At 45.5% G+C, this 25638-nt stretch overlaps 1 protein-coding gene across 1 annotated transcript in view; it reads left to right on the forward strand.

Moving 5' to 3' along the window:
• STXBP4 (syntaxin binding protein 4) overlaps nucleotides 1-24593 on the forward strand; it is a 158353-nt gene extending 133760 nt beyond the window's left edge. The window contains exon 18 of the mRNA XM_079965479.1: nucleotides 22959-24593. Within this exon, the coding sequence (XP_079821605.1) occupies nucleotides 22959-23079 (121 nt within the window). The 3' untranslated portion in view covers nucleotides 23080-24593. The remainder of the gene's footprint in view (nucleotides 1-22958) is intronic.
• Nucleotides 24594-25638: the final 1045 nt, after the last annotated feature.

The following is a 25638-nucleotide window of genomic DNA, read 5'->3' on the forward strand; positions in this document are numbered from 1 at the left end:
ATCATCCAATTTATGGAACATTATTTTGACCGATTCACATGACAAGAGCCACACAGAAACATCCGAAGGTAACAGCCGCACAGCTCAAACTGGCATTATGATTTCCCCGGTTCCAAGCAGTTTTGGAGGTCAATAATGTGAGGGACGCGGGTGGCGCTGTGGGTTAAAACACAGAGCCTAGGACTTGCCAATTAGAAGGTTGGCAGTTCGAATCCCTGTGATGGGGTGAGCTCCCGTTGTTCGGTCCCTGCTCCTGCCAACCTAACATTTCGAAAGCACGTTAAAGTGCAAGTAGATAAATAGGTACCGCTCCGGTGGGAAGGTAAACGTCATTTCCGTGTGCTGCTCTGGTTTCACCAGAAGCGGCTAAGTCATGCTGGCCACATGACCTGGAAGCTGTATGCCTGCTCCCTCGGCCAATAAAGCGAGATGAGCGCCAGAGTCGGCCACGGCTGGACCTAATGGTCAGGGGTCCCTTTACCTTTAATGTGAGGCAGAGGTGGGGAACTGAACCCAGCCAGCGGGCCAAATTATTGTCTTCCCTCAACCTCTGTGAGCCCAGTTTGACAGGTGGACAAAACTGCATAGTTCAGTAAAGATGGGCTTAGAAATGTGTCATCAGCTCCTTGTGACCTTTCTGAGCAGGACATACAGCTGTCATAGGATAGGTCTTCAGTATCTTAGAGAAGCCTGTGCTTTTCCTTATGTCTAGTAGAATATATTATGCAAAATAGGGATACGGGTGGTGCTGTTGTCTAAACCACGGAGCCTCTTGTGCTTGCCGATTGGAAGGTTGGTGGTTCGAATTCCTGCGACGGAGTAAGCTCCTGTTGCTCTGTCCCAACTCCTGCCAACCTAGCAGTTCAAAAGCATGCCAGTGCAAGTAGATAAATAGGTACCGCTGCAGCGGAAAGGTAAATGCGGTTTCCATGCTCTCTGGCTTCTGGCGTTGTGCCAGAAGCGGTTTAGTCGTGCTGGCCACATGACCTGAAAAGCTGTCTGTGGACAAACGCCGGCTCCCTTGGCCTGAAAGTGAGATGAGCACCGCAACCCCATAGTCACCTTTGACAGGACTTAACCGTCCAGGGGTCCTTTACCTTTATGGTACCTATTATGCAAAATAAGTAAAGGACGCAAATTATGTGCAGATCATGGAAACGGGCTTTTCACGCTGTGGTTTTGGATTGTCTTAGTGGAGATTAAGGTTTCAGACATGTTGTTGTATCAGTTCTGCTCATGTATTCCCCCCCCCCCACAATGGCATCCCCTATTTCTCTCTCTAAGATTTATTCTGATTTGCCATTTCTGTAGAAAATGCAATACGTTAAAAAAAGGAAAAAAGAAGAAGTGCTGGCAACAGTCCATTTGCAAGATCTGAATAACCTGCTGACTATATTAATCTCCCACCTGGACCCACTCTAAAGAGCATGTGGGAGGGAGACAATTGCAAAGCGCACATAGTTTTGAATGGGCTATATTGCAGGCACAGCAGCAAAGAACATAGTAGCCACACCTGCACGTATCGGAGCAAGCCACCGCAGGCAGTCTCTTCTATCCTCCTACCGCATTCAGCTTTGCCATATTGTAGCTCAGCATCATGAGACTAACTCCCGAAAGTAGGCAAGGTCTTGCTATCCTCCCACGCTCGCCCACCGCTTGCATATGTGTAAAATTTCAAAGGATTTTTGCCCCTATCAAAATTTGCTTTGCTATCTGCCTTAACGAAACAAAAAAGCAAGCTCCAGCTCTTTCAAATACACTGTCTACTGTCAGAGGTAGCAATGTTTTAGATGAGTATTCCTTGAAGCCACTGTTCAGAGTAACGCTTCCTGTGACCTGGAAACTGCTTTTAAAGTGAGGCCTTTTGCCAAAGAAAATGTGAGTTGAACCCCTAATATCTTAAGGGTTTTCTTTTCTACACAAACACAAGAGAGAGAGTGCTGGACCTCAGTGTCCAGGCAGAACGATGGAGGTGGAGACGCTCCTTCAGGTATACTGGACTGAGGCCGTTTAGGGCTTTGAAGGTCAGCTCCAACACTTTGAATTGTGCTCAGAAACGTACTGGGAGCCAGTGTAGGTCTTTCAAGACCGGTGTTATATGGTCTCGGCAGCTGCTCCCAGTCACCAGTCTAGCTGCCGCATTCTGGATTAGTTGTAGTTTCCGGGTCACCTTAAAAGGTAGTCAAAGCTTCAATCCCATGCACTATTTCCCACAAGTAACTCCCACTGAATGCGCTGAGACTTACTCATGAGTAAATATGCCTAAGACTGGGCTGTAAAATAACAAACCTGACAGCCTGACAGCATGCAAAACTAGGAATCCAAAGCAGCCTTAACTGACCCACAGCAAATGGATCCCGGTGCTGATTGGAATATGGCTCCCCTTTGGAATCTGCAGCCCACCAGATCACTGCAAGATGACCCAAGGCTTTTATTTCCATTTATTACCTTCCCTTCACCCTAAAGCTCCCACCTCCTTTTCACTCTGCCATAGCCCCCTTGGTGATTCTGAACACTTTGTCATTTATGAACCATCTCAAAATGATTTCACAATTTCAGTAAAACCATATACAGTGGTACCTTGGTTCTCAAACACCTTGGTACTCAAACAATGTGGAACCCAAACACTGCAAACCCAGAAGTAAGTGTTCCAGTTTGTGAACTTTTTTCAGCAGCCAAACATGCTCTGTTTTGAGTGTTAATAGTTGACCTCGATTATGCAAGCAGGATGAGTTTCCCAACTCGCTGAAGGACATAAGCAATAGCAAAAGGTTTACAGGAGACTGATAATTCTGCCAAAAAAGGTAAATTCTATATAATACAATCCCTTTAAAAACTTGGTTAAAGCAAGATGCAGGCCAACTGGTACTTCCATAAGCAAAAATAACTGAATATTTCTTAATACAGTGGTACCTTGGTTCTCAAACGCCTTGGTACTCAAACAACTTGGAACCCAAACACTGGAAGTAAGTGTTCCGGTTTATGAACCTTTTTCAGAAGCCAAACGTGCTCCATTTGGAGTGTTACACTTCCGATTTGAGTGCCACACTTCCGTTTTGAGTGTTACGTTGAGGTCTGTCTGTTCTTGCTGTTTGTTTTGAGTTTTTGTTTTGCAGCTCTTTTTTGTGACTGTGTGGAACCCAGTTTAGCTACTGGTTGGTTGGTTGGTTGATTATGTGACTGCAGTACATTATTTACTGCTTTCATTTTATGGATCAGTGGTCTCGTTAGATAGTAGAATTCATGTTAAATTGCTGTTTTAGGGGTTGTTTTTAAAAGTCTGGGACGGATTAATCCATTTTGCATTACTTTTTATGGGAAAGCGCATCTTGGTTTTGGAACACTTTGGTTTTGAAACGGACTTCCGGAATGGATTAAGTTTGAGAACCAAGGTACCACTGTATAGACAAAAGAATGGATAAAAACATTGTAAAACAGTTACATATATAAAAGTTTCAAATCCAATGCAGGTTCCAACCTGGAAAAATATCTGTTGAAAAAAGAAAATCTTGATAGATACTGGAAAGACAGTAGAGGTTGTGTCTGTCTGATATATTATGGGAGGGAGATTGAAATGGTAGCTGCCACCACACCAAAAGCCCAATTCTGACATCAGGAAGAATGGACAATCCTGATAAGATGCTGACTTCAGCTGTCCTCTCCTGCAGAGCAGAGTGATCAGTTGGGTATACATATTGCATACACTTAAGCAGTGTATACCAAGGCCTGTAAATAAGCATGTATCCCATTTCATGGGAGATTCTGGTTGCAATAACTTGAAAGACCTGGAGCAACCTTATGTATCTTGAGATGCCATTTACAATAGGTAAACAGGCTCTGCAGCGTTAGGCAAAAGAAGAGTGGAGGTTCTGTTGGTCTTCTCTGAACTCATCAGATGCACAGGGTTGTCTCCTGTGCTAGTCTTACCCAGAGTAGACCCACTGAAATTAAAAGTCATGACCAACTCAAGTCCATTCATTGCATTGGGTTTACTCTGAGTGGGACCAGCACTGAACACAACTCATAGCATCTCAGTCATTCTGAACACTTCAGATGGAATCAATGAGCCTCCTCAGCCATTTAGTCTGGTCCTAATCAGGCTCCCTTTGCCCCTCATCCCTACCAATGCTTCACCTAACTAAGGGGTGGAGAAACTATGACTCCAACTCCCATCAGCCCCAGCCAGCATGACTAATGATCAGGGATGATGGGTGTTGTGGTCCAGCCAGCAACATCTGGAGGGCCAGATGTTGGCCTTCCTTAACATAGCTGCTCCAGACACCCTCTCTTCTGTTTATCACAAGAATTGGTGGTCATTGCTGCCACCGCCAGCCTTTTTTCTTTTCTTTAAGTCACTGCTTCCTTGCCTGGCATCTGGTTCTTGAGGATTCCTGGTCCATTTCCCATTCTTTCCCATAGCATTCTGTCCTTCCTTTGTTCCCTTGTTGTGCCAGCACAGCCCAGGTACCTGCACCAAGGTGGAATGGCTAATGGTCAGGTGAGCTTTGCTGGCCTTCTTCATCCTCAACGGGTGTCTCCCCCTTTTTTTTTAAATCCAGAATTCTCCTGTGACCCCAGGCCAACTGGCTACCAAATAAACAGAAGTTATTAAAAGACATGTTGATGTTTAAGGTCAAGCCATCTGGTTTTGATTGTAGAAATAAGTAACTTCCCAAGCTGTCGGCGTGTTCTGGGTCCCTTCAAATTGTCTCTGCCAGCTGCTCCTGAGAGAGATTTACTGTACTTGCTTCGTTTTTTGTTCTTTTGCTTTCTTTGGATCTTACATCCCCCTGCAAATCTGGAAAGCAGAAACATTGCGATGAAGACGAAAGTGATTTAATCCTACAAAGGGTAGCAAAACCAGCCCATCTCTTGCTTTTTCATAAGGCAATACTATGTTTGTTTATCACTTTTGGATCTCACCCTTTCTCCCAGGAGCTTAGAGCTCTTCCATAAAACGCTCCATAGCACTAAAAGCCAAACTACCCAGTTGTTGTGCAACTCTTGCTGAATAATATTTCTGTAGTCTGCAGGAGATGCACTACATGTTTCAATGATCCCTCCCATCAAGCTCCTTTTGTACGGAAACTTCCCATGTAACACGTAACACATACTGTATTTTTCGCTCTATAGGACGCACTTTTTCCCTTCCAAAAATGAAGGGGAAATGTGTGTGTGTCCTATGGAGCGAATGCAGGCTTTCCCTGAAGCCTGGAGAGCGAGAGGGGTCGGTGTGCACCAACCCCTCTCGCTCCCTGGGCTTCAGGCAGCTATCCGCAAGCCTTCAGAGCGTGGCGGGAGTTCCCGTTCCCAGCCCCGCAAGCTCCGAGAGCGGCGGCGAGGTTGCGCGCAATCTTGCTGCCGCTCCTGGACCTGTTTTGGGGGCTGGGGTCGGGAGAAGCTCAGGCTTCCCCCGCCCCAGCCCCACGGCTAAAAACGAAGCCAAGACACCAAGCGGGATCCATCCCGCTCGCTGTATTGGCTTCTGCCAAAGCCGTGCGCAGCCTCTCCTGGCTGGAGAGGTTGCGTGTGGCTAAAGCGGAAGCCAAGACAGCCAGCGGGGTGGATTTTTTCCCTTTATTTCCCCCCAAAAAACTAGGTGCGCCCTATGGTTCAGTGCGCCCTATGGAGCGAAAAATACAGTAAGTTCTCTTGTAGCCTTCCTGATATTTAGGGTGACATTAAGTGTGCTCCTCAGACCGGACCCACTGAAGTCAATGGACATGACTAACTTGTGGTCATTGATTTTCATGGGTGGGATTCATCTATGTTGTTGTGTGCATGGAACAAGGTCTGCTCACACAACAGGACTTCTTCTTCCCCTGCAACCCATAAATCTGCTCTGGCAGGTTGGGGGGAAACTCCAGAACTGGTCTAGGGACTGCACAGGGAGGAAGGCTTGTTGAGGAAGCAGACCTTGTTCCCCACATGCGTGCCACACTTGAATCGCACCCTGTGGGTCTGCTCTGAGTAGGACTTCGTTGACTACAACCCTTGGTTTTATTTTTATTTTTTTGAAGTAATTTTTATTTGGTTTTACAAACATGAAATTATAACAATACAAAATACATCTCCATACTTAGAGATTCCTCCAAATCTCTGAACTTCTCACCTTCCCTTCCATGGGTCCTATTGTCAACCTTTTCAACTTCATATTATTCAATAATCCATATTTTAAGTCACTCCATTTTGTCCATAATATTTGCCACATTACAAATGTTATTGCAATCCTGCTAATGTTTTCATCTGCTTACAGTGGTCTCCCAGATAAGTTACAAATTTTCCCCATTTTTTCTTGAAGTTTTTGTCTTCTTGGTTCCTGAGCTTTCCGGACAGTTTTGCCATCTTAGCATATTCCAGCAGCTTAATTTGCCATTCTTCTCTGGTAGGGACTTTGTCTTCTTTCCATCTTGGGGCTAATAACATCCGTGCAGCTGTCGTCACCTACATAAAAGTCTTTTCTGCTCCTTTGGAATATCGGTACCTATAATTCCTAATAGAAAAGCTTCTGTTTTTTTTATAAAAAATATTTCAAACATTTCTTTCAATTCATTATATATCATTTCCCAGAATGCTTTTATTACCTTCCACATCGACCACATATGATAAAAGTGCCTTCTTTTTCTTTACTTTTCCAGCAGGTATTTGTACTTGTCTTGTACATTTATGCTAATTTACTAGGAGTCAGGTACATCATTTTCATATAATTTTATTTCAGCATACAGTATGCCAAGAAGATAACCCTTAGTTTTCTAGAAGGAGGGTTTCATATTGCTTTACATTTGCCCATAGATAGGTGCACAGAGAGCATTTAAATATGCAATGCAAATCTATATAGTCTGACTAGCTCTATGCCACATGATCCCATTGATTTTGCAGCTCAGTCCTAGGCTTGGGGGCGATGTGGTGCCCCAGCCTTGGTTTTCTGCTTGAGAGCAGGCATCATTCTCTACCAAGCTCCGATAGCGTGTGCCGTGATGCTCACCAAGGCACAAATCGGGTTGGCGTTTTGTGAAGCATCAATACACTGTAGCACTGCAGCAAGTTAAGTGTTACTAGCAAACCCAGCGTTCGGCTTACAGAAAATTAACAGTGTAGCAAAGGACAGTTGCTAGCTAAAGACTGGGTTTCGGGATGTGTGCTTCGGGAGAAATAGAACAGTTCAGTTTCTAGCTATTCAGCTTTAGCAGGAACCTTGGTCGATCTCGACTTACCCCTTTGGTCCCTACACGAAAGCCAAACATGTTTGCATAAATAATCAGTTAGACTTCGTTCAGTCTTCAGGATTTTCTTCCTCCCGATTCTCTGGTTCGCTTTTGCTAATATAAAATCACCGTGCTGTGCTTTTTCTGCATGTTGAACTTTCCTTCTGAATTTCCCATGTGTTGGAGAATTTTAGCTTTTTAGAGACACAGCTTTGCCACATTTGAACCTCCACTAAATCCCTTTTTTCTTTTTTGTCATTCCTTTTTCCTCTCTTGGCATACTTCAGACATGGCCAAACTTGGCCCTCCAGCTGCTTTGGGACTACAACTCCCATCATCTGTAGCTAACAGAACCAGTGGTCAGGGATGATGGGAATTGTAATCCCAAAATAGCTGGAGGGCCAAGTTTGGCCATGCCTGCCATACTTGATAGATGGTCTCACGATAGACGTGACTTCGATGCAAATACATTTGGGATTAATACAATAATAATTTTATTGTTTATACCCTGCCCATCTGGCTGGGTTTCCCCAGCCACTCTAGGCGGCTTACAGCACATATCAAAACATATATGGCAAATGAAAACGCAGGATAAGCGTTGCATCGCAGTGTGGCTTGTCACATAAAAAATATTTATCAGAGCCAGTTCTTGGAGTCAGTAGCTGGAGGGTTTGCCATCTTGTTTTTTTCTGTTATAGTCTGAACTCTTTGGTGCAAGCTTATTTCATTTTCTGAAATACAAACATTTGCCTCTGGGCTTCATCCCTCGTTGCTTTTTACAGTCCAGTGTTGGCAAATACTTGACAATATACAGTACCATAAGATGTACATCTGCTTCGGTGCCCAGATGCCTATGCAGAAGTGATAGCCCATAATAGTCCCATGCAGCACTCGACCATCAATTCCCTTGTTTCACTTTTCAGAAGCCGTATTGTCGTGCATTTGCCTGCAGCAGAAAACCTGTTGCTTTCTCTGATCTTTCCAATATTTTTTTTCTTCTAACTTCACTATAGCAGAGGATTTGATGAACTTATTTGTAAATTTTGACAGCAAAGCAGACCTTATAATTAAATTAACCTCTGAAAAACAAGGCCTTTGAAAATCCACCCGGTGCTTCAAATAGGTCTGTTGATTGTTCCGGTTATTGCCTCTGCTCAGACTATTTTCCCAAAGCATGTTGTTAAATGGAAAACATTTTTATTTGTTTTTGCTCGGGGAGGTGAGGGTATTTACATGTCGGAATTTCTATTTGTCGCTGTCCAAAGCTCTCTGGGTTTCCCATTCAGTTCCCTGATATCTCCAGTCACAAAGACCTCAGGTAACAAAATGATTCAGAAAGGCACTTCCTGGGAGTCAGGAATTTATTTGATGGGATTGTTAAATGTGTCTTTGCCTCTTAATAAGCAGGGTTTTTTTTTAAAAAAGCAAAATGCCTCTGCTGTGGGGACTAATAAGGAGGAGTTTAACCCTTTTCTCTCCCACTGCAGCCCTAAGAAATATCACTCATCAGATGTTAGTATTTTGTTGAGTGGAACTGAAGAGGAGCACAAGGGAGAAAAGGGTTAAATTCTCCCCTGCACATCGGCTTGGATTCTATTAAATTATCAGTGCCCCCCCTCCGATGCAATTTGCATTTTAAATGTGTGGACGTGCATTTAACCATCCGCAACCTTTGGAGAGACTCTCAGTTAAAGTAGAAAACAGTGGGCTAGCTGGACCCGTGACAGATTTGCACATTTCTAAAACACGTCCTCCCACTAAATGCAACCTTAGAGGGAAAATTTGAACCCTCCCTCCTCACACCCATGCATGCACACATCCTCACCACCCCAGACTAGCTCTCCTCACTGATGCTCCCCACATGCATGTCCCGGGGGACGTATTTCCAATATCACAATGTTCCCCCCAAAACAGTAAATCTGGGATTATCTCATTGGACTGATTATGTCAAAGCTCTTTAGCCACAGCACTCTCAGAGGGCTATAAATAAGTGGCAAGGCAGGCGGTAATCATTTCTGTGCGTAAGCCGTCTCTGCTATATTGTGTGGCTGGGTCCGTGATGTTGGGTGGACTTAGGGTTGACCTGTAAGCATTTGCTTTCCAGTGAAGAGGCAGGATCAGGGTGGAAGAGACAAAAGGCCCCGAGCCAAAGTACTGCAGAGGACACACACCTGTAGCTCCATGTGCACAAAGGTTTCATCCAAGCTAATGGCAAAAGTTCTTCAAACGCGCTAAAATTCAGCAAGCTTATGTACACATTGGTGTGTGTCCCCCACCGGCTGCCTGAGACAAACGATTCACCTTTATTTCAAATGACAGCCATAGCAGCTGTGGTGGGCAGTTTGTTTTTTAAAGTATTTTTTATTAGCAATTTCAGCATGACAAAATTTCAAAACAGATCCTATTCATTATTCCCCCCCCCTTTTTCCCACCCCATCAAACCCCCCTCCCCCCCGAGACTTCCCTCAGCTCCTCTCTCTGATTTCTCAACACATGCTATTCTCTACATGTTATAAAATTGTACATATCCTTACATTATCTATCTATCATGTTATCAACCAATAAATATGTGTGTGTTTATTCAAACCCTGCCAAGGAGTCTAGTTCATTTTGTTGTCTTTTTAGGTAATTTGTAAAAAGTTCCCATTCTTCCTTAAAGTCACAGTTGTCCTTGTCCTGCCGTTTGTATGTCAATTTAGCCAGTTCTGCATAACTCATCAATTTTTCTTGCCACTGTTCTTTCGTTGGAATTTCCTTGTTCTTTCATCCTTGTGCTATCAAGACTCTTGCCGCTGTTGTAGCATACATAAATAAGTTTTTTTTATTTTTCTTGGCAGGTCTTGTCCTAGAATCCCTAACAGAAATGCTTCTGGGTTTTTTTACAAATGTCATTTTAAACATTTTTTTTTCAGTTCATTGTATATCATTTCCCAAAAATTTTTCATTTCTCTTCATTTCCAGCTGTGGTGGGCAGTTTGATGTGTAATAATGGCACCATCTTCTTTTCCCTCTCCCTCTCTCTTTCTCTGAGAGTGGCAGATGAGGCGATGATGGCAAGCCAGTCAGTCCCTGAGGCAGAAGTGCTGTCTCTCCCCCTCCATTATATTTCAGTAAGTTTCAGTATTTTTAACACACACAATCAAAACACAATTCCATCTTATTTTTGTCGATTTCCCGCCCTGCTTTTCATTTTTGTTTTTCCCCTTCTGCTACACCCTATCTTCTGCCTATCGAATCATAACCCCAATATTACACTCTAATTATTTCTGCTGCTCATATCTCAAATCCTGCTTGCGAGTTCATCATACTATAATATTTCTTTAAGTTGTCCAAAAAGGGCATCCACTCTTCCATAAAACGTTCATCATTAGATTCTCTTAATTTTGCTGTTAATTTTAGCAGTTCTGCATAGTCCATTATCTTACTTATCCATTCTTCTTGGGTGGAAGCTACTTCTTCCTTCCATTTTTTGCACATAAAAAATCCTAGCTGCTATTGTTGCATACATAAACAACATTAGCATGGTGGGGGAGATTTCTGCCCCTATAATCCCTAACAGAAACGCTTCGGGCTTTTTAAATATACTCATTTTTAACATCTTTTTTATTTCATCTTGTAACATTTCCCAAAATACCCTCACATTCTTGCAAGTCCACCACCTATAAAAAAAGATTCATCTAGCTGTTTACATTTCCAGTGATGGATATGTAATTTGTTAGATAATTAGATAATTTGTTAGGTGTTAAGTAGCATCTATACAGTGGTACCTCTGGTTACATACTTAATTCATTCCGGAGGTCCATTCTTAACCTGAAACTGTTCTTAACCTGAAGCACCACTTTAGCTAATGGGGCCTCCCACTGCCGCTGTGCCACCGCCACGCAATTTCTGTTCTCATCCTGAAGCAAAGTTCTTAACCCAAGGTACTATTTCTGGGTTAGCGGAGTCTGTAACCTGAAGCGTATGTAACCTGAAGCATATGCAACCCGAGGTACCACTGTACATCATTTTCATATAATTTTCCTTTAAAGCATAAAGGTAAAGGTAAAGGAACCCCTGACTATTAGGTCCAGTCATGACCGACTCTGGGGTTGCAGCGCTCCTCTCGCTTTATTGGCCGAGGGAGCTGATGTACAGCTTCCGGGTCATGTGGCCAGCATGACTAAGCCGCTTCTGGCGAACCAAAGCAGCGCACGGAAATGCCATTTACCTTCCCGTCGGAGCAGTACCTATTTATCTACTTGCACTTTGACGTGCTTTTGAACTGCTAGGTGGGCAGGAGCAGAGACCGAGCAACAGGCACTCACCTCGTTGCAGGGATTCAAACCGCCGACCTTCTGATCGGCAAGTCCTAAGCTCTGTGGTTTAACCCACAGCGCCACAAGCAGTAAATTCCATATGTGCTTTCCACAGCTTTTTCCATGCACTCAGAGGCAGAGGTGCTGTCTTGCAACCAGAATTGGGGAGGGAGGCAATCAGGGGTGGAGGAAAGGGGGCAGTGGGGGAGGGCCATCCCCGGGTGTCACCACTGAGGGGGGTGACCAAATGCCGGGTGGCACTCACCACAGGGCCTGCAGCATGCCCGAGCCAAGCGTCTCTCCTGTGAGTGATGCGGTGGGCTTGGGCACCCACAGGCTCCGCACTGCCCCAAACGGTCTGCCCGCTGCCCCACCCCCAGCTGTAGGTCATCTGAGTGGAAGGAGGCAGGCAGACTCCTCGGAGGCCCCACGGAGCGGCCTGTCCCAGCTGGCCCGGCCCTGGGGCGCAGAGCATGTGCGCTGCCCCATGCGCCCGATCCGCTTGTTCCTCCGCTGGAGGCGATTCATGCACAACATCTCACCCTCAGGAAAAGGCTGAGCGGGGAGCCTGGCATAGTGCGGCCTCCTCTCACATCGAGGAGGAGCCAACCCTTGAACCGCATTGTGCTTGGCCTCCCCCATCCCCTCAACAGGCCCGTCCCCCTGTCAGCAAATATTGAGGGGGTCAAAGACCCCTCCACCCCTAAGAGTTGGCACACCTGACCTGAGGTCCCTTTTGCACCTAATGACTGCTCTGAGCACTGATGGGGCCCCTCTTCATCAATCCAAACAAAACAAGGGAGGAACCTTTCTAGATCTTTAAGGGAAGACGTCCGAACTAAGCCTCAGATTTAGTGCAGTAGCACCGCTGCGATACAGAACATGGACAGTACAGATCAATAGCTTTTGAAATATTATGGCTGGTATTTAAGCCCACTGCATGCCAAGCCCTGATCCTCATAGTGATATGATTAGATATTTGCAGCTTGCAGTAATGCCCTGAAGCTACGAGATGAATGATTTTTGCCTTTGGCTATTACAGCGTTTTAAGTTCTCAGTTGTGCTTCTGTTAATTGTTACCCTATTCGAATGGAGACAGTTGATGTAACAGGGTTTTTTTCTGATTTGTTTATTTGTCAGCAGCTTTTGAGTTGGATGCGAAGGTGAGACTAAAATGTTCTAAAATGAATAAAAATAGAGAAATGTAAACAAACGAAAATATGTGGTGAAGACAGACATAACGTTGAAAGACAGAAATAACGTTTGAAGACAGACATAATGTTCTAAGTGTGATTTGAAATGGAGTGCTGAATATTACACACACACACACACTTTTGCAGGGTCATTTGCCTCTGAAAAGAAGGTTGGGGGAAGGGATATTCATCAACTTTCAGAAGGGGGCTGAACTTAACTGAAATTTCAGTTTTACCTTCAATACAAGGTTGCCATCAGGGCCAGGGGCCACACAGCTGCTTCAGGCGGTGGCGAGGTTTTTTGGATTCCAGAAAGCAAAGTCCTCAGCTACCTCATATCTGAGATTCCTGCATTGAAGGGGGTTGGACTAGATGGCCCTTTCAACACTACAATTCTATGATCAAAATTACCATTAAACTCATCTTTCTTCTTAAGATCACTCCAGTCTTCAGGAGTGGTGTCACCGCTTCCACTGCTACATCCACTACCTGCACCTGAAAATTATGAAACTCACCTGAGCCAAATACTTTGGAACAGCGCTAGTTTGGGGGACAGGGGGCGGGCTGGTGTGGAGGACTCCCTGGTCCTGAATGGGGTAACTGTGCCCCTGAAGGACCAGGTGCGCAGCCTGGGAGTCATTTTGGACTCACAGCTGTCCATGGAGGCGCAGGTCAATTCTGTATCCAGAGCAGCTGTCTACCAACTCCACCTGGTACGCAGGCTGAGACCCTACCTGCCCGCGGACTGTCTCGCCAGAGTGGTGCATGTTCTAGTTATCTCCCACTTGGACTACTGCAATGCGCTCTACGTGGGGCTACCTTTGAAGGTGACTCGGAAACTACAACTAATCCAGAATGCAGCAGCTAGACTGGTGACTGGAGGCGGCCGCCGAGACCACATAACACCGGTCTTGAAAGACCTACATTGGCTCCCAGTACGTTTCCGAGCACAATTCAAAGTGCTGGTGTTGACCTTTAAAGCCCTAAACGGCCTCGGCCCAGTATACCTGAAGGAGCGTCTCCACCCCGATCGTTCTACACGGACACTGAGGTCCAGCGCCGAGGGCCTTCTGGCGGTTCCCTCATTGCGAGAAGCAAAGCTACAGGGAACCAGGCAGAGGGCCTTCTCGGTAGTGGCGCCTGCCCTGTGGAACGCCCTCCGATCAGATGTCAAAGTGATAAATAACTACCTGACATTCAGAAGACATCTTAAGGCAGCCCTGTTCAGGGAAGTTTTTAATCTGTGATATTTTAGTGTATTTTTGGTTTTTATGGAAGCCGCCCAGAGTGGCTGGGGAAACCCAGCCAGATGGGTGGGGTACAAATAATAAATTATTATTATTATTATTGTTATTATTGCTCTGTTCTCAGGTGTTCTGATCATTACAATTTTGCAGATTCAGTCCCTGTATGGGAGAGCTGCAAAAGATTCCTGCCTGGCAGGGGGAGGTCCTCAGGGTCACTTCCAATTCTATGATTTCTCTGTCCTCCCCTCCCTCCCTGAGGGGTTGCCAGCATGCCCCCATGGATACATAGATGCCCACAGAGACCATCCCTGGTGCCCTCATGTTTCTCTCCCCCAGCTGAAGTGAGCCTTGAAAGGAGCATTCTATTGTAGCCAATATATTAGGTGGTGTGGTGGTGCCCACAACATGTACCCTGGTTTGCAAATGTGCCCATAGCCCCGAAAATGTTGGCAACCCATGACGCATTGTCTTATCTTTGATAAGTCCCTCCCCTTGAGGCAGGAACTTCCTTATGTCCCTCTATAACCATCATGCAAATCAATGACGCTGTTCCCTTTAGTTGTCAAAATTTGTTGTTTTACTCAGAGTAGCTCTTTTGAAATTAATGGACCTAATTAATTACGTTCAGTGAACCCTTGGTTTTGTTGGTTTTTTTTTTTTTTAAAAAAAAGACCTGTGGACAGTTACGTCCAGTCAAAGGCTACTATGGGGTTGCGACGCTCACCTCGCTTTCAGGCCGAGGGAGCCGGCGTTTGTCCGCAGACAGCTTTCCAGGGCATGTGGTCAGCATGACTAAACTGCTTCTGGCACAATGGGACACTGTGACGGAAACCAGAGCGCACAGAAACGCTGTTTACCTTCCCTCCGCAGTGGTACCTATTTATCTACTTGCACTGGTGTGCTTTTGAACTGCTAGGTTGGCAGGAGCTGGGACAGAGCAACGGGAGCTCACCCCATTGCGGGGATTCAAACTGCCGACCTTCCAGTCAGCAAGCCCAAGAGGCTCAGTGGTTTAGACCACAGTGCCACCTGCGTCCTAAACCCTTAGTTGGATACCATGTTTTTATTATTGATTATAACCACCCGAAGTAAGTTCCTAATAAATATATTTTCTCCTTGACGGCACCTCTCCCTTCACCGAAGTAGCTTCCAAACCTACAGAAATTTGTTCTCTACTGCCTGGCAACACGTAAGTTATTTAAGGGCTTTCAAAACGCTCTGGAAACAAAAAAAGAAAATGCCTTTCCAATTTACCGAGGTTTCCCTGCCCAGTTGCCTTAATGCAAGGGTTACTTTCCATAACTGTCCCCAAAATTGACAAAGCTGAGCCCAGCTGAGGTCAATGTCATCTGCTTTCAGGAAGCAAGCGAAAGCATGCATTTGAGTGTTGCTGTTGGTTGGTTTGTTACACTCAAGTGACGTAAGAATTTTATGAAATTAATAAAAAATAAATGTTCAGCCTTCTCATGTTTCTAGTCCTTAGTGAGGGGGCAATTTCCCACCAAGGAAAAATGCTTGCGCATTTCTTTGGAAGGAAACATCAGGGGTTAATTGGTTTCCTTTTTTTCCCAATTCTAGTTTCCAGCTATTGACGTTTTTGTTATTATTTAAATATTCTTGGAAGGTAGCATAGCTATTGGCGTTTTAATGGTCATATTGAGTTCGTCTTTACAAAAGTCAGTGCGCTTTGGGCTCTCATCTGAGGTGGAGGAAGAAATGGAATACATATTGAAATTAGTCGTAGCAGTAGTAAATTTTAGCAACTAAATAAAGGTATAATTAGCAGTCATAATTACCTTTACTGTGTGTCTACCGCAGCCTTCATCTGCGGCTTAACATTCATCCTGAGCTCTCCTCTTGAACCTGCTGGCATTAAAGGCTACGGAAAAGTGGAAGGAAGCATCTCAGCCAGCGAAATCCTGATGTTCTTATCCAGTCTACATTTGAGAAGCAATTCTGGCAACAACAACCAAAAACATTCAGCCTTGATTGTAGTAGTAGAGATATATGCGGCCTGTCTGCTCGAAAGATGGGTTAATCTAATTAACACACCTCAGGTTTAAAATGGGAAAGAGTTCCCCCGGTCTGGATTTATATAGTGTTCGCAGTCATAATAATAAGACAACCTCCTTCGTCCCTGCTTTTGCCTGTCATGCTCAATTTAACATTAGCTTGGTACAGCCAGGAGAAAGGCAGGAATAGAGGGGTGATGCCGTCATTCATTCACCCATCATCCTCAGAAAAGAAAGATCTCTCCATCGGTAAGTCAGGGCTATAGCCCTGTGACGCAAAAGCTAGCCTTCAACTATTGAATGGGGGAAACGTGACCGAGCTATTGCTGCAGCGAAGAAGGAATAGCCTTCCCACTGCTCTCAAGGGGCCTCGGGCTGGCTGTGCATGAACACACAGGGGGTGCAATGTGCTTTGCCTCGTGTTTCCCCACCGTCAGTGTCCCCTTGTTTTGCTCCCCCCCCCCATGCTGTCTCGCCATGCAAACTGTTTTCCGGACACAATGGGACTTTTTTTTTTTGCAAAGGAGGCTTGCAGGCTCCTGCTGTGCTCATTTAGCACACATCTCGCCAGGCTTCTTTCGTGGAGCAAACAATGGTACTCCCAGACTGTAGTCAGGTGGTTTTGTATTGTGTCAAGATCCGGCCACGTTGTACTGAGCATGCCAGAGAGTCTCCCCGCCCACCCTGAATCCTGCATCACAGCTGCGCTGACAATAAGATGTCAGGTAGATAAAGAACTCCACAACTTTTAAAAGGCATCTGAAAGCAGCCCTGTATCAGGAAGTTTTTTATGGTTTGTTACATTTTTCTATGCGTTGTCAGCCAGAAAAGGACCTTGACACCTCCACCTGCGTAACCTACTCTGGTGCTGCAGGTACAAAAAAACCCCCAAAACTTGCATGAAGAACCCCAGGAGAAAGATTTGATTCTGTTGAGGAGACAGAATTCGTCCTCATAGACCAGTTTGTATGACACTGAGCACAGTGTTTTTGTGTCACAGACCCTCCAAGTGTCTCTATTTTCCAGGGACAGTCTTGGATTTACAGAAGCCGTTCCGGTTTCTGATTTGATCCCGGAATGTCCCACTTTTCCTTAGGACATCCCTATTTTCATCGGGAAAATGTAGGAGGGTATGGAGTTATGCGAACCCCAAGCCAAGGAGATAAGTGCAACCTTTAGGAGACTTCTGAAGGCAGCCTTATATCAGGAAGTTTTTAATGCTTTACAGTGGAATCTCGGTTGTCGAACGCTTCAGAAGTTGAACGTTTCCGCTTTCGAACGCCGACAACCCAGAAGTGAATGCTTCCATTTTCGAATGCACCTCAGAAGTCGAATGGCTTCCGGGGCGCGTTTCTCAATTTTTTCAATGGATTTTGCCAACCGAGGCCCATTGCGCCTCGGTTGTTGAACATTTCGGAAGTCGAATGGTCTTCCGGAATGGATTACGTTTGACAACCAAGTTTCCACTGTATTGCATTTTTCTATGTGTTCGAAGCCGCCCTGAGTGGCTGGGGCGACCCAGCTAGATGGGCCAGGTATAAATGATAAAATGATGATATTGATGATGTGGGCCTCCAGTCCTGTCTTTCTGGCCCTCAGGGCTATTCATGGGTCATGCCTCTTCCCGTATCCTGCTTCCTGCCCACCTAGGGTGCTTTCATTGAATATACTAAGTCCCCAAAATGTGATGATGTCTCTTGCCAGGTCTGTGTGTGTGTGTTTATGTGTAAGCCTTTGATTTATTTTCTGTAAAGGTAAGAGCCACATCCGTTTCTGCATCCATTTTTGCCTCTGTCCCTAGTTACCACTGGTATGAACCCCCAACTCCCTGAAAATTCCCCATTCGGAGATAGCATTTAACACCCACCAGATTGACAAAAATGTCTTTAAAAAGGGAAAGGTATACAGTCGTACCTTGGAAACTGAACGCCTTGGCTCCCGAACAAACCAGCTCCCAAACGACCAAAACCCAGAAGTGAGTGTTCTGGTTTTTGAACAATTTTCAGAAGCCAATTTTCGAATGGTTCCAGGAGTCGAACAGACTCCTGGAACACATTCTGTTTGAGAACCAAAGTATGACTGTATGTTGGAAATGTAATGAAATTGAGGGATGAAATTGTAGAGGTCCTCTAAAATAATTAAGGAATATTGGGAAACTGTATATAATGAATTTAAAAATATACTTAAAAAAAACTTCCCCTGAGATTTTTCTCTTGGGGGTGGTAACAACAGAGGTCCCCCAAAAACCCCACAACAACACCAAAAGAGTTTATTACTATACATCACCACCACAGCTAGAACCTTATTGGCACAGAGGTGGAGAACAAGTATAATACCTGCTAAGGAAGAATGGCAGTATAAATTGTTCGAATATCCTGAACTGGCTGGTCTGACGAACAGGATAAGAGAAAACAAAGATAAGGAATATAAGGAGGAATGTATAACGTCTATTGAATATTTTAAGAACCAGTATAGACAAATACATAGCTCAGCAGGTCTCAGTCCAGCAGAGTTGAAGTAGATAGAGTATTTAAAAGTAAAGGTAAAGGGACCCCTGACCATTAGGTCCAGTCGTGACCGACACTGGGGTTGCGGCGCTCATCTCGCTTTATTGGCCGAGAGAGCCGGTGTACAGCTTCCAGGTCATGTGGTCAGCATGACTAAGCCGCTCCGCTTCTGGCGAACCAGAGCAGCACACGGAAACGCCGTTTACCTTCCCGCTGGAGCGGTACCTATTTATCTACTTGCACTTTGACATGCTTTCGAACTGCTAGGTTGTCAGGAGCAGGGACCGAGCAACGGGAGCTCAGCGCGTCATGGGGATTCGAACCACCGACCTTCTGATCGGCAAATCCTAGGCTCTGTGGTTTAACCCACAGCACCACCCGCGTCCCTTTCAGATAGAGTATTTAATAGATAACAAATTGGATGATTGAAAATATGGATTACATGGAGTAGCAGAAAAGCAAAAGGAACCAGGAAAAGGGTGGAAGGGAAGTCATGTGGTATATGTATACGTGCTGTATTTGCTACAAAGTTGTAAGTGGAACAGGAGGAGGGAAGGGGAAGGTTTCAATATGTTCTCTGTTCCTGTTTATGAAAATGAAAATTGAAAAGAATTTGGCAGTTGAGCTTTCAGGCCAAAAAGGATTTCCCACTTCTGTGCTAGAGTTACTTTCCACAGCCTGACACCTCCCAGATGCAGTGGACTTCCAGCATCCATCCAGCCTAACTAGCATGACCAATGGTTAAGGATGATAGTAGTCTAGAGGAAGTTTACAACCACCGCCCCCCCCCCCTTCCACCACCACTAATCGACAGAGGCATTTCTTAAAAGTTGTGGCACATTGGCTGCTGGGCTGGAGGTTTCCAGAAAAGGATGTTTCTTCCAATGAAGGAGGCATGGCTTTAAAAAGTAATGGACCATGCAGAAATGTCAAAGCCGGCAGCAATATTAAGATGTCAGAAAGATGAACTTTTTATAGAAGTATGGAGGCCTTTTCTGGACTATTTGGGAAAGCACTACAGGCAAACGAAATTGCGGGCAGGATTTGAGAAAGGGGCAGCGGAAGAAAAATGATCAAGTACCTATTTAGAGGGATTTCTGCAATAGACAAGAGTTGGATATACAATGCAGGAGAAAAGGGTTTGAACGAAACACGGTGGGGGTGGGGAGTCAATACATAAAAAATGTAACCATTTAATTTGAAATTTTTTGGGAAATTCAATAAAAAAATTATATTGAGGGGAAAATAAAATGATATTTCTGAGTAAAACGTGCTGCGATTTATTAGTTCCCTTGTTATTCATTTAAACGGTTTGAATTTATTGACTCAGCTGTTTATTAAGTGTATTTCTCCTGGCCCGCCTTATGCAGTAGGTGGAAACATTACTGAGAGGCTATTGTGGCATTTTAATTGTTAAACCGTCTTTCCTATTGTTGGGTTTGTTGGTTGTTTCCTTCGCTGTTATTGCCTTTGTTGTGGCATGTTATTGTTAACTGACTTTGGACTTCCTGTTGGAAAGAAAAGCAGGTCACTGGCATTAAGATGAAATAAAATGGAAATGAATGTTTCGGGCAAGCACCCTGAGGAAAATAGGCAGTTTTTCAGAGGATGCTAAAGGTGGCTACAGGTGGAAGAATCATCTACATTTTACTCAACCTCTTTGCTGGAGCGCTTTCCCCAACCTTCTCCATTTTATTTAGGTTAATTAAAGGGAATGGCAATGAGACCCCTCTGTGGAGTTGCTGGCTCCCACCCCTATTTAAGAAGCGATGGAGGCAGACTTATGGGAACTCTAGCAGTGGGGCAGAGCCAGGAAAGGCAAAAGGGAGGGATAGCAAGCTGACCAAAAGTCCAGAGGTAGCATTATTATCAATTTACGACAGGGTGGAAGATTCGCAGGCTTTGAAAGATTTGCTCACAAATTTATTGACAGCAGCATGAATTATGATAGCTAGGAAGTGGAAGGGGCAAGCAGAATATAAAATGGAAGAGTGGTATAAAGAGGTGTGGGATATAGCTATTAACGATAAATGTGCCATTAAGGTAAGACAGGGAATATGCAGGAGAAATGATTTTGAGGAGATATGGAGGGTGTTTGTAGAATTTGTACTGTTAAAACGGAAAAGGGTCAAACCATCGCGAGAGGTGTTGAAATTTTGGGAGATTGGATAGTTACAATGTAATTGTCTCAGGGGTGGGGTGCACATTTTGATTCTTATTTATTTGTGATTATTATTACTTTGTCAAGCAAACAAACAAAACAAAAAGAAAATAAAAAAGGGGAGGGAGGGCATAATTCAGCTTCAGAGCCAGTTTGTAAATATGTGAGCATCATTTCGGACAGCATCTTTCCGATGTCCTTATTTCATCAGATTGTTAAGTAAAACTTCTTTTAAAAATCCAAATGAAGGTGTTGACAAAGCCAGTAACATGCTGTTAACTTGGGCTATCACCTTAACAGGACTTCTGGGTTTCATTTGGTGCGATCCGGCCGCCTTATCCTTTTACTTCCGCATGAGCATCATTTGTTTATTGATGGGCTACTCTGGATACTAAGAGGGAAAAAGATAATTTTACATTTTAAAACAACAACAGGAGAACAGCAAATGAAGCCGCTAGGGTGTGTGATGATTAGGGTAGCCGTATGTCCTACTTTCCAGGGACGCAGGTGGCACTGTGGTCTAAACCACTGAGCCTCTTGGGCTTGCTGATTGGAAGGTCGGCGGTTTGAATCCCCGCAATGGGGTGAGCTCCCATTGCTCTGTCCCAGCTCCTGCCAACCTAGCAGTTCAAAAGCACGCCAATGCAAGTAGATAAACAGGTACCACTGTGGCGGGAAGGTAAATGGCATTTCTGGTTTCTGTCAATGGTGTCCCATTGCACCAGAACCAGTTTAGTCATGCTGGCCACATGAACCGGAAAGCTGTCTGCAAACAAATGTCGGCTCCCTCAGCCTGAAAGCGAGACGAGCACTTCACCCCATAGTCGCCTTTGACTGGACTTAACCATCCAGGGGTCCTTTACCTTTTCCAGAGGACAGCCCTTCATTGGAGGTGTCCTCTTCCTGAAGGTTGTCCCAGCCCAAGGTTAAGAACCATAAGAAGGAAGAGCCCCAGGAAATTCCCATCAACAGCACCTGGGCAACAGCACAGAGAGGTGAATTATAGCCTCCCCACCCCCTGCATTCACCTCTGTCAATGCAGATTTTGCGTTCCTTTGCTGATACATATAAGCAGGACCAGGAATACGGGTGGCGCTGTGGGTTAAACCACAGAGCCTAGGACTTGCCAATCGAAAGGTCGGCGGTTCGAATCCCCACGACGGGGTGAGCTCCCATTGCTCGGTCCCTGCTCCTGCCAACCTAGCAGTTCAAAAGCACATCAAAGTGCAAGTAGATAAATAGGTACCGCTTCGGCGGGAAGGTAAACGACGTTACCGTGCGCTGCTCTGGTTCGCCAGAAGCGGCTTAGTCATGCTGGCCACATGACCCGGAAGCTGTACGCCGGCTCCCTCGGCCAATGAAGCGAGATGAGTGCCGCAACCCCAGCGCCGCAACCCCAGAGTCGGTCACGACTGGACCTAATGGTCAGGGGTCCCTTTACCTTTACCTATAAGCAGTGCCACCCTACTGATAGTTCTCTTGAGTCTTTGTAACTTCCAGGACACGCTTCTCCCTTCTCCTTTGAGGGGGGTTGATGGAAGAAGCCACCATTTATAGGGAAGCATGATTTGCTTTATTGTCAGGAAAGGTCTTCAGTTGGTAAGCTTTTAAGTTTCCGAGTATTGGTAAGCAGTACGTTTCTGAGCACAATTCAAAGTGTCGGTTCTGACTGTAAAAAATCCTAAACGGCCTCGGCCCTGGTATACCTGAAGGAGCATCTCCACCTCCATCATTCAGATGGGACACTGAGGTTCTCCTCTGAGGGTCTTCTGGCGGTTCCCTCACTGCGAGAAGTGAGGTTGCCGGGAGCCAGGTAGAGGGCATTATCGGCAGTAGCACCGCCTCGTGGGACAAACTCTTATCAGAGGTCAAGGAAATAAAGAACTACGCAACTTTTAGAAGACATCTGAAGGCAACCCTGTATTGGGAAGTTTTTAACGCTTAGCATTATGTTTTTATATGTGCCAGAAGCCTCTGGGGAAACCCAGCCAGATGGGTGGGATACAAATACAGTGGTACCTTGGGTTACGTACGCTTCAGGTTACATACGCTTCAGGTCACAGACTCCGCTAACCCAGAAATAGTGCTTCAGGTTAAGAACTTTGCTTCAGGATGAGAACAGAAATCGTGCTCCGGTGGCGTGGCAGCAGCAGGAGGCGCCATTAGCTAAAGTGGTGCTTCAGGTTAAGAACAGTTTCAGGTTAAGTACAGACCTCTGGAATGAATTAAGTACTTAACCCGAGGTACTACTGTACTGTTGTTGTTGTTCACTATTTCTTTCTTTTTTAATTTTTTAATTTTTTATTTTATTTTATTTTATTTTGCTCCCCTCCAGCCACGTGACTCAGACAACGTCCTGGATCCATCCTGTCACCCATGTACTGGCCTTGCCACGGTCCGAAGAGAACGAGGAAGAAGAAGAGAGCTTCAGAGAGCTTCCGGATCCCAAAGGCTGAGAACATCAGCCGGCAAAAAACAGATGCAAATGGTGGTATCATCCCAGTTGTCAAGAGATGACCCACTTCCAATAGTCTAGCTCCCATGAACTAGTTCCGTCTGAAACAATTTATCAACGTTCCTCTCGCTTGTGTGGTTTGCCGGCTAAATAAGGCGCTGCCTGCGTCAACAGACTTTCTCTGGCGTATAGATAAACCCAGCCGCACAGATCAAGCACCTGTGACGATTTGCAGCAAGTATTGCAAGCACATCTGGGTTTTAAGGAAAACAACAGGAATTCACACCTGCTTCTCCATCTAATGCTATTGGTCCTTTGTATATCTATAGCCTGTTTGTATAAAAGGCAATCCCCAACATTCCACCAGTAGTATTTAGCTCATATATGAATAGATGGTTCCTATTAACGGAGAAAAATAAAGCAATACTATCATGGGCAAAGTTGTGGCTTGCGCAAAATCTGCCCTCCGCCTCTAATGCTGTGACCCAGCCCTCAGCGACCGTGGTTTTTGGCAGATTTTGGTGATTCTGCCCGAGCGGATGACGCTCGTCCACTTTTTGTTCCAGCTGTATCAGCAGAGGAAGGCTTTAAGACGACAGAATCTGCTGGAGTTATCAAGAGATGATGGAACCACAGGGGTGTTCAGGCTTGTTTCAACAGATCAAGAGAGTATCAGCTTAATGACTCAGCAGCATACTTCTTGAATGATTTGGACAGAATAGCCCAGACTAGACATTCCTCTTTGGCAAATTAAACAATCTATGGCCTATTAAACTGTGGGGAGGGAGGGGTTATTGTTATTGTTTTTTGTTATGCTACCTATTTTTCTGTTCTTATATTGTACACCGCCCTGCGATCTTCGGATGGAGATTTTCATCATCATTAGCCATTTTGCTAGGGGATGATCCAGAGTCTCAGTGGGTAGCAGGGCTGCACTGTATGGTGGTACCTTGGTTCTCAAACTTAATCCGTTCCGGGAGTCCATTCGACTTGCGAAACCATTCGAAAACCAGGGCTCGGCTTCCGATTGGCATTCAAGCGGAAGCCGTGGAAGCTGCGTCAGACGTTCAACTTCCAAAAAACATTCGCAAACCAGGACACTTACTTCTGGGTTTGCGGCGTTCAGTAGCTGATTTGTTCAGCAGCTAAGCCACTCGGGAAACAAGGTACCACTGTACTCCGAATTATTGCCTGAAACCAATATGGTGTTCACATCTCAATAAAGGTTTCAGACTTTTTGAGCACCCCAGCAGCTGTGATGTATCAGCGGCTCAAATGGCCTTCGCCCGAGCGGCTGCGCAGTGTATTTCCATTTGGGGAAGCCAGTTGCTCCAGAAGGAAAGACTCAGCCTGCCCGCTCGGGCAAAGCCAAAGGCAGGCAGATGTACGGAGCCCGAGAACGTGAGCCTGTGACAGATGTGTGTGAGACAGAGCCAGAGACAGACACACATAAGCCAGAGAGGCCAGAGAAGCATTGGAGCACGCTCAGTAGGCCTGGGATTGACTGCTTCTTCCTACTCTCCTAAGGTGGGGAGCATATGGCTGTATTTAGCTACTGATATATCACGTTGTTAGGGACGCAGGTGGCGCTGTGGGTTAAAGCCTCAGCGCCTAGGGCTTGCCGATCGAAAGGTCGGCAGTTCGAATCCCTGCGGCGGGGTGCGCTCCCGCTGCTCGGTCCCAGCGCCTGCCAACCTAGCAGTTCGAAAGCACCTCCGGGTGCAAGTAGATAAATAGGGACCGCTTACCAGCGGGAAGGTAAACGGCGTTTCCGTGTGCGGCTCTGGCTCGCCAGAGCAGCGATGTCACGCTGGCCACGTGACCCGGAAGTGTCTCTGGACAGCGCTGGCCCCTGGCCTCTTAAGTGAGATGGGCACACAACCCCAGAGTCTGTCAAGACTGGCCCGTACGGGCAGGGGTACCTTTACCTTTACCTTTATATCACGTTGTTGAAAACCAGATTTCGCCCAGCCCTAGTGGGTAAGACTCAGTGGGCTCCAAGTGGCTAGTGGGTTGCCTTTTGGGGGAACATAGAGCTAAGGGCATCCTAGTTGCTGGGAATCACAAGTGGAGAGAGGCATCTGGTTGGACTCGATGGGCCTTTGGTCTGACCCAACAGGGTTCTTAAGTCAACACCTATAATCCTAAATCACTTCCCCTGCCATGGTTTCCACACACTGAGGGACCCTAGAGAACCGTCACTCCTTAAGGTAGCAGGGATCTCGGTATGATCCTGCAGCAAAGGTTCCCAGGGTCCTTGAGAAATGCCGTGGCAACTAAGCTAGCTCAAATCTGTAGCCCAATTCAGACAGCGTTGCTTCAGGGCAACCCAGCACAGTGGTCATGGCTCTAATCTGAAATGGTCTTCTGTTAAAGGAAGCAGAAGCAATTCTTGCTTCTAGCAAAGAATGGATGCATTTTCCTCCCAGACCCAAATCTTCAGTTTCATTGCCTTTCCAACCAAGGCATAAACTGAGTCTAATTAGGTCAAGGTTTTTATCCCGCTAATGGCCATAGCTACAATCTTCATCTCCACCTGATCATGTTTCAGCAATCTGGA

This window comes from Podarcis cretensis (genome assembly GCF_951804945.1).
Source record: "Podarcis cretensis genome assembly, chromosome: 2".
Taxonomy (NCBI): Eukaryota; Metazoa; Chordata; class Lepidosauria; order Squamata; family Lacertidae; genus Podarcis; species Podarcis cretensis.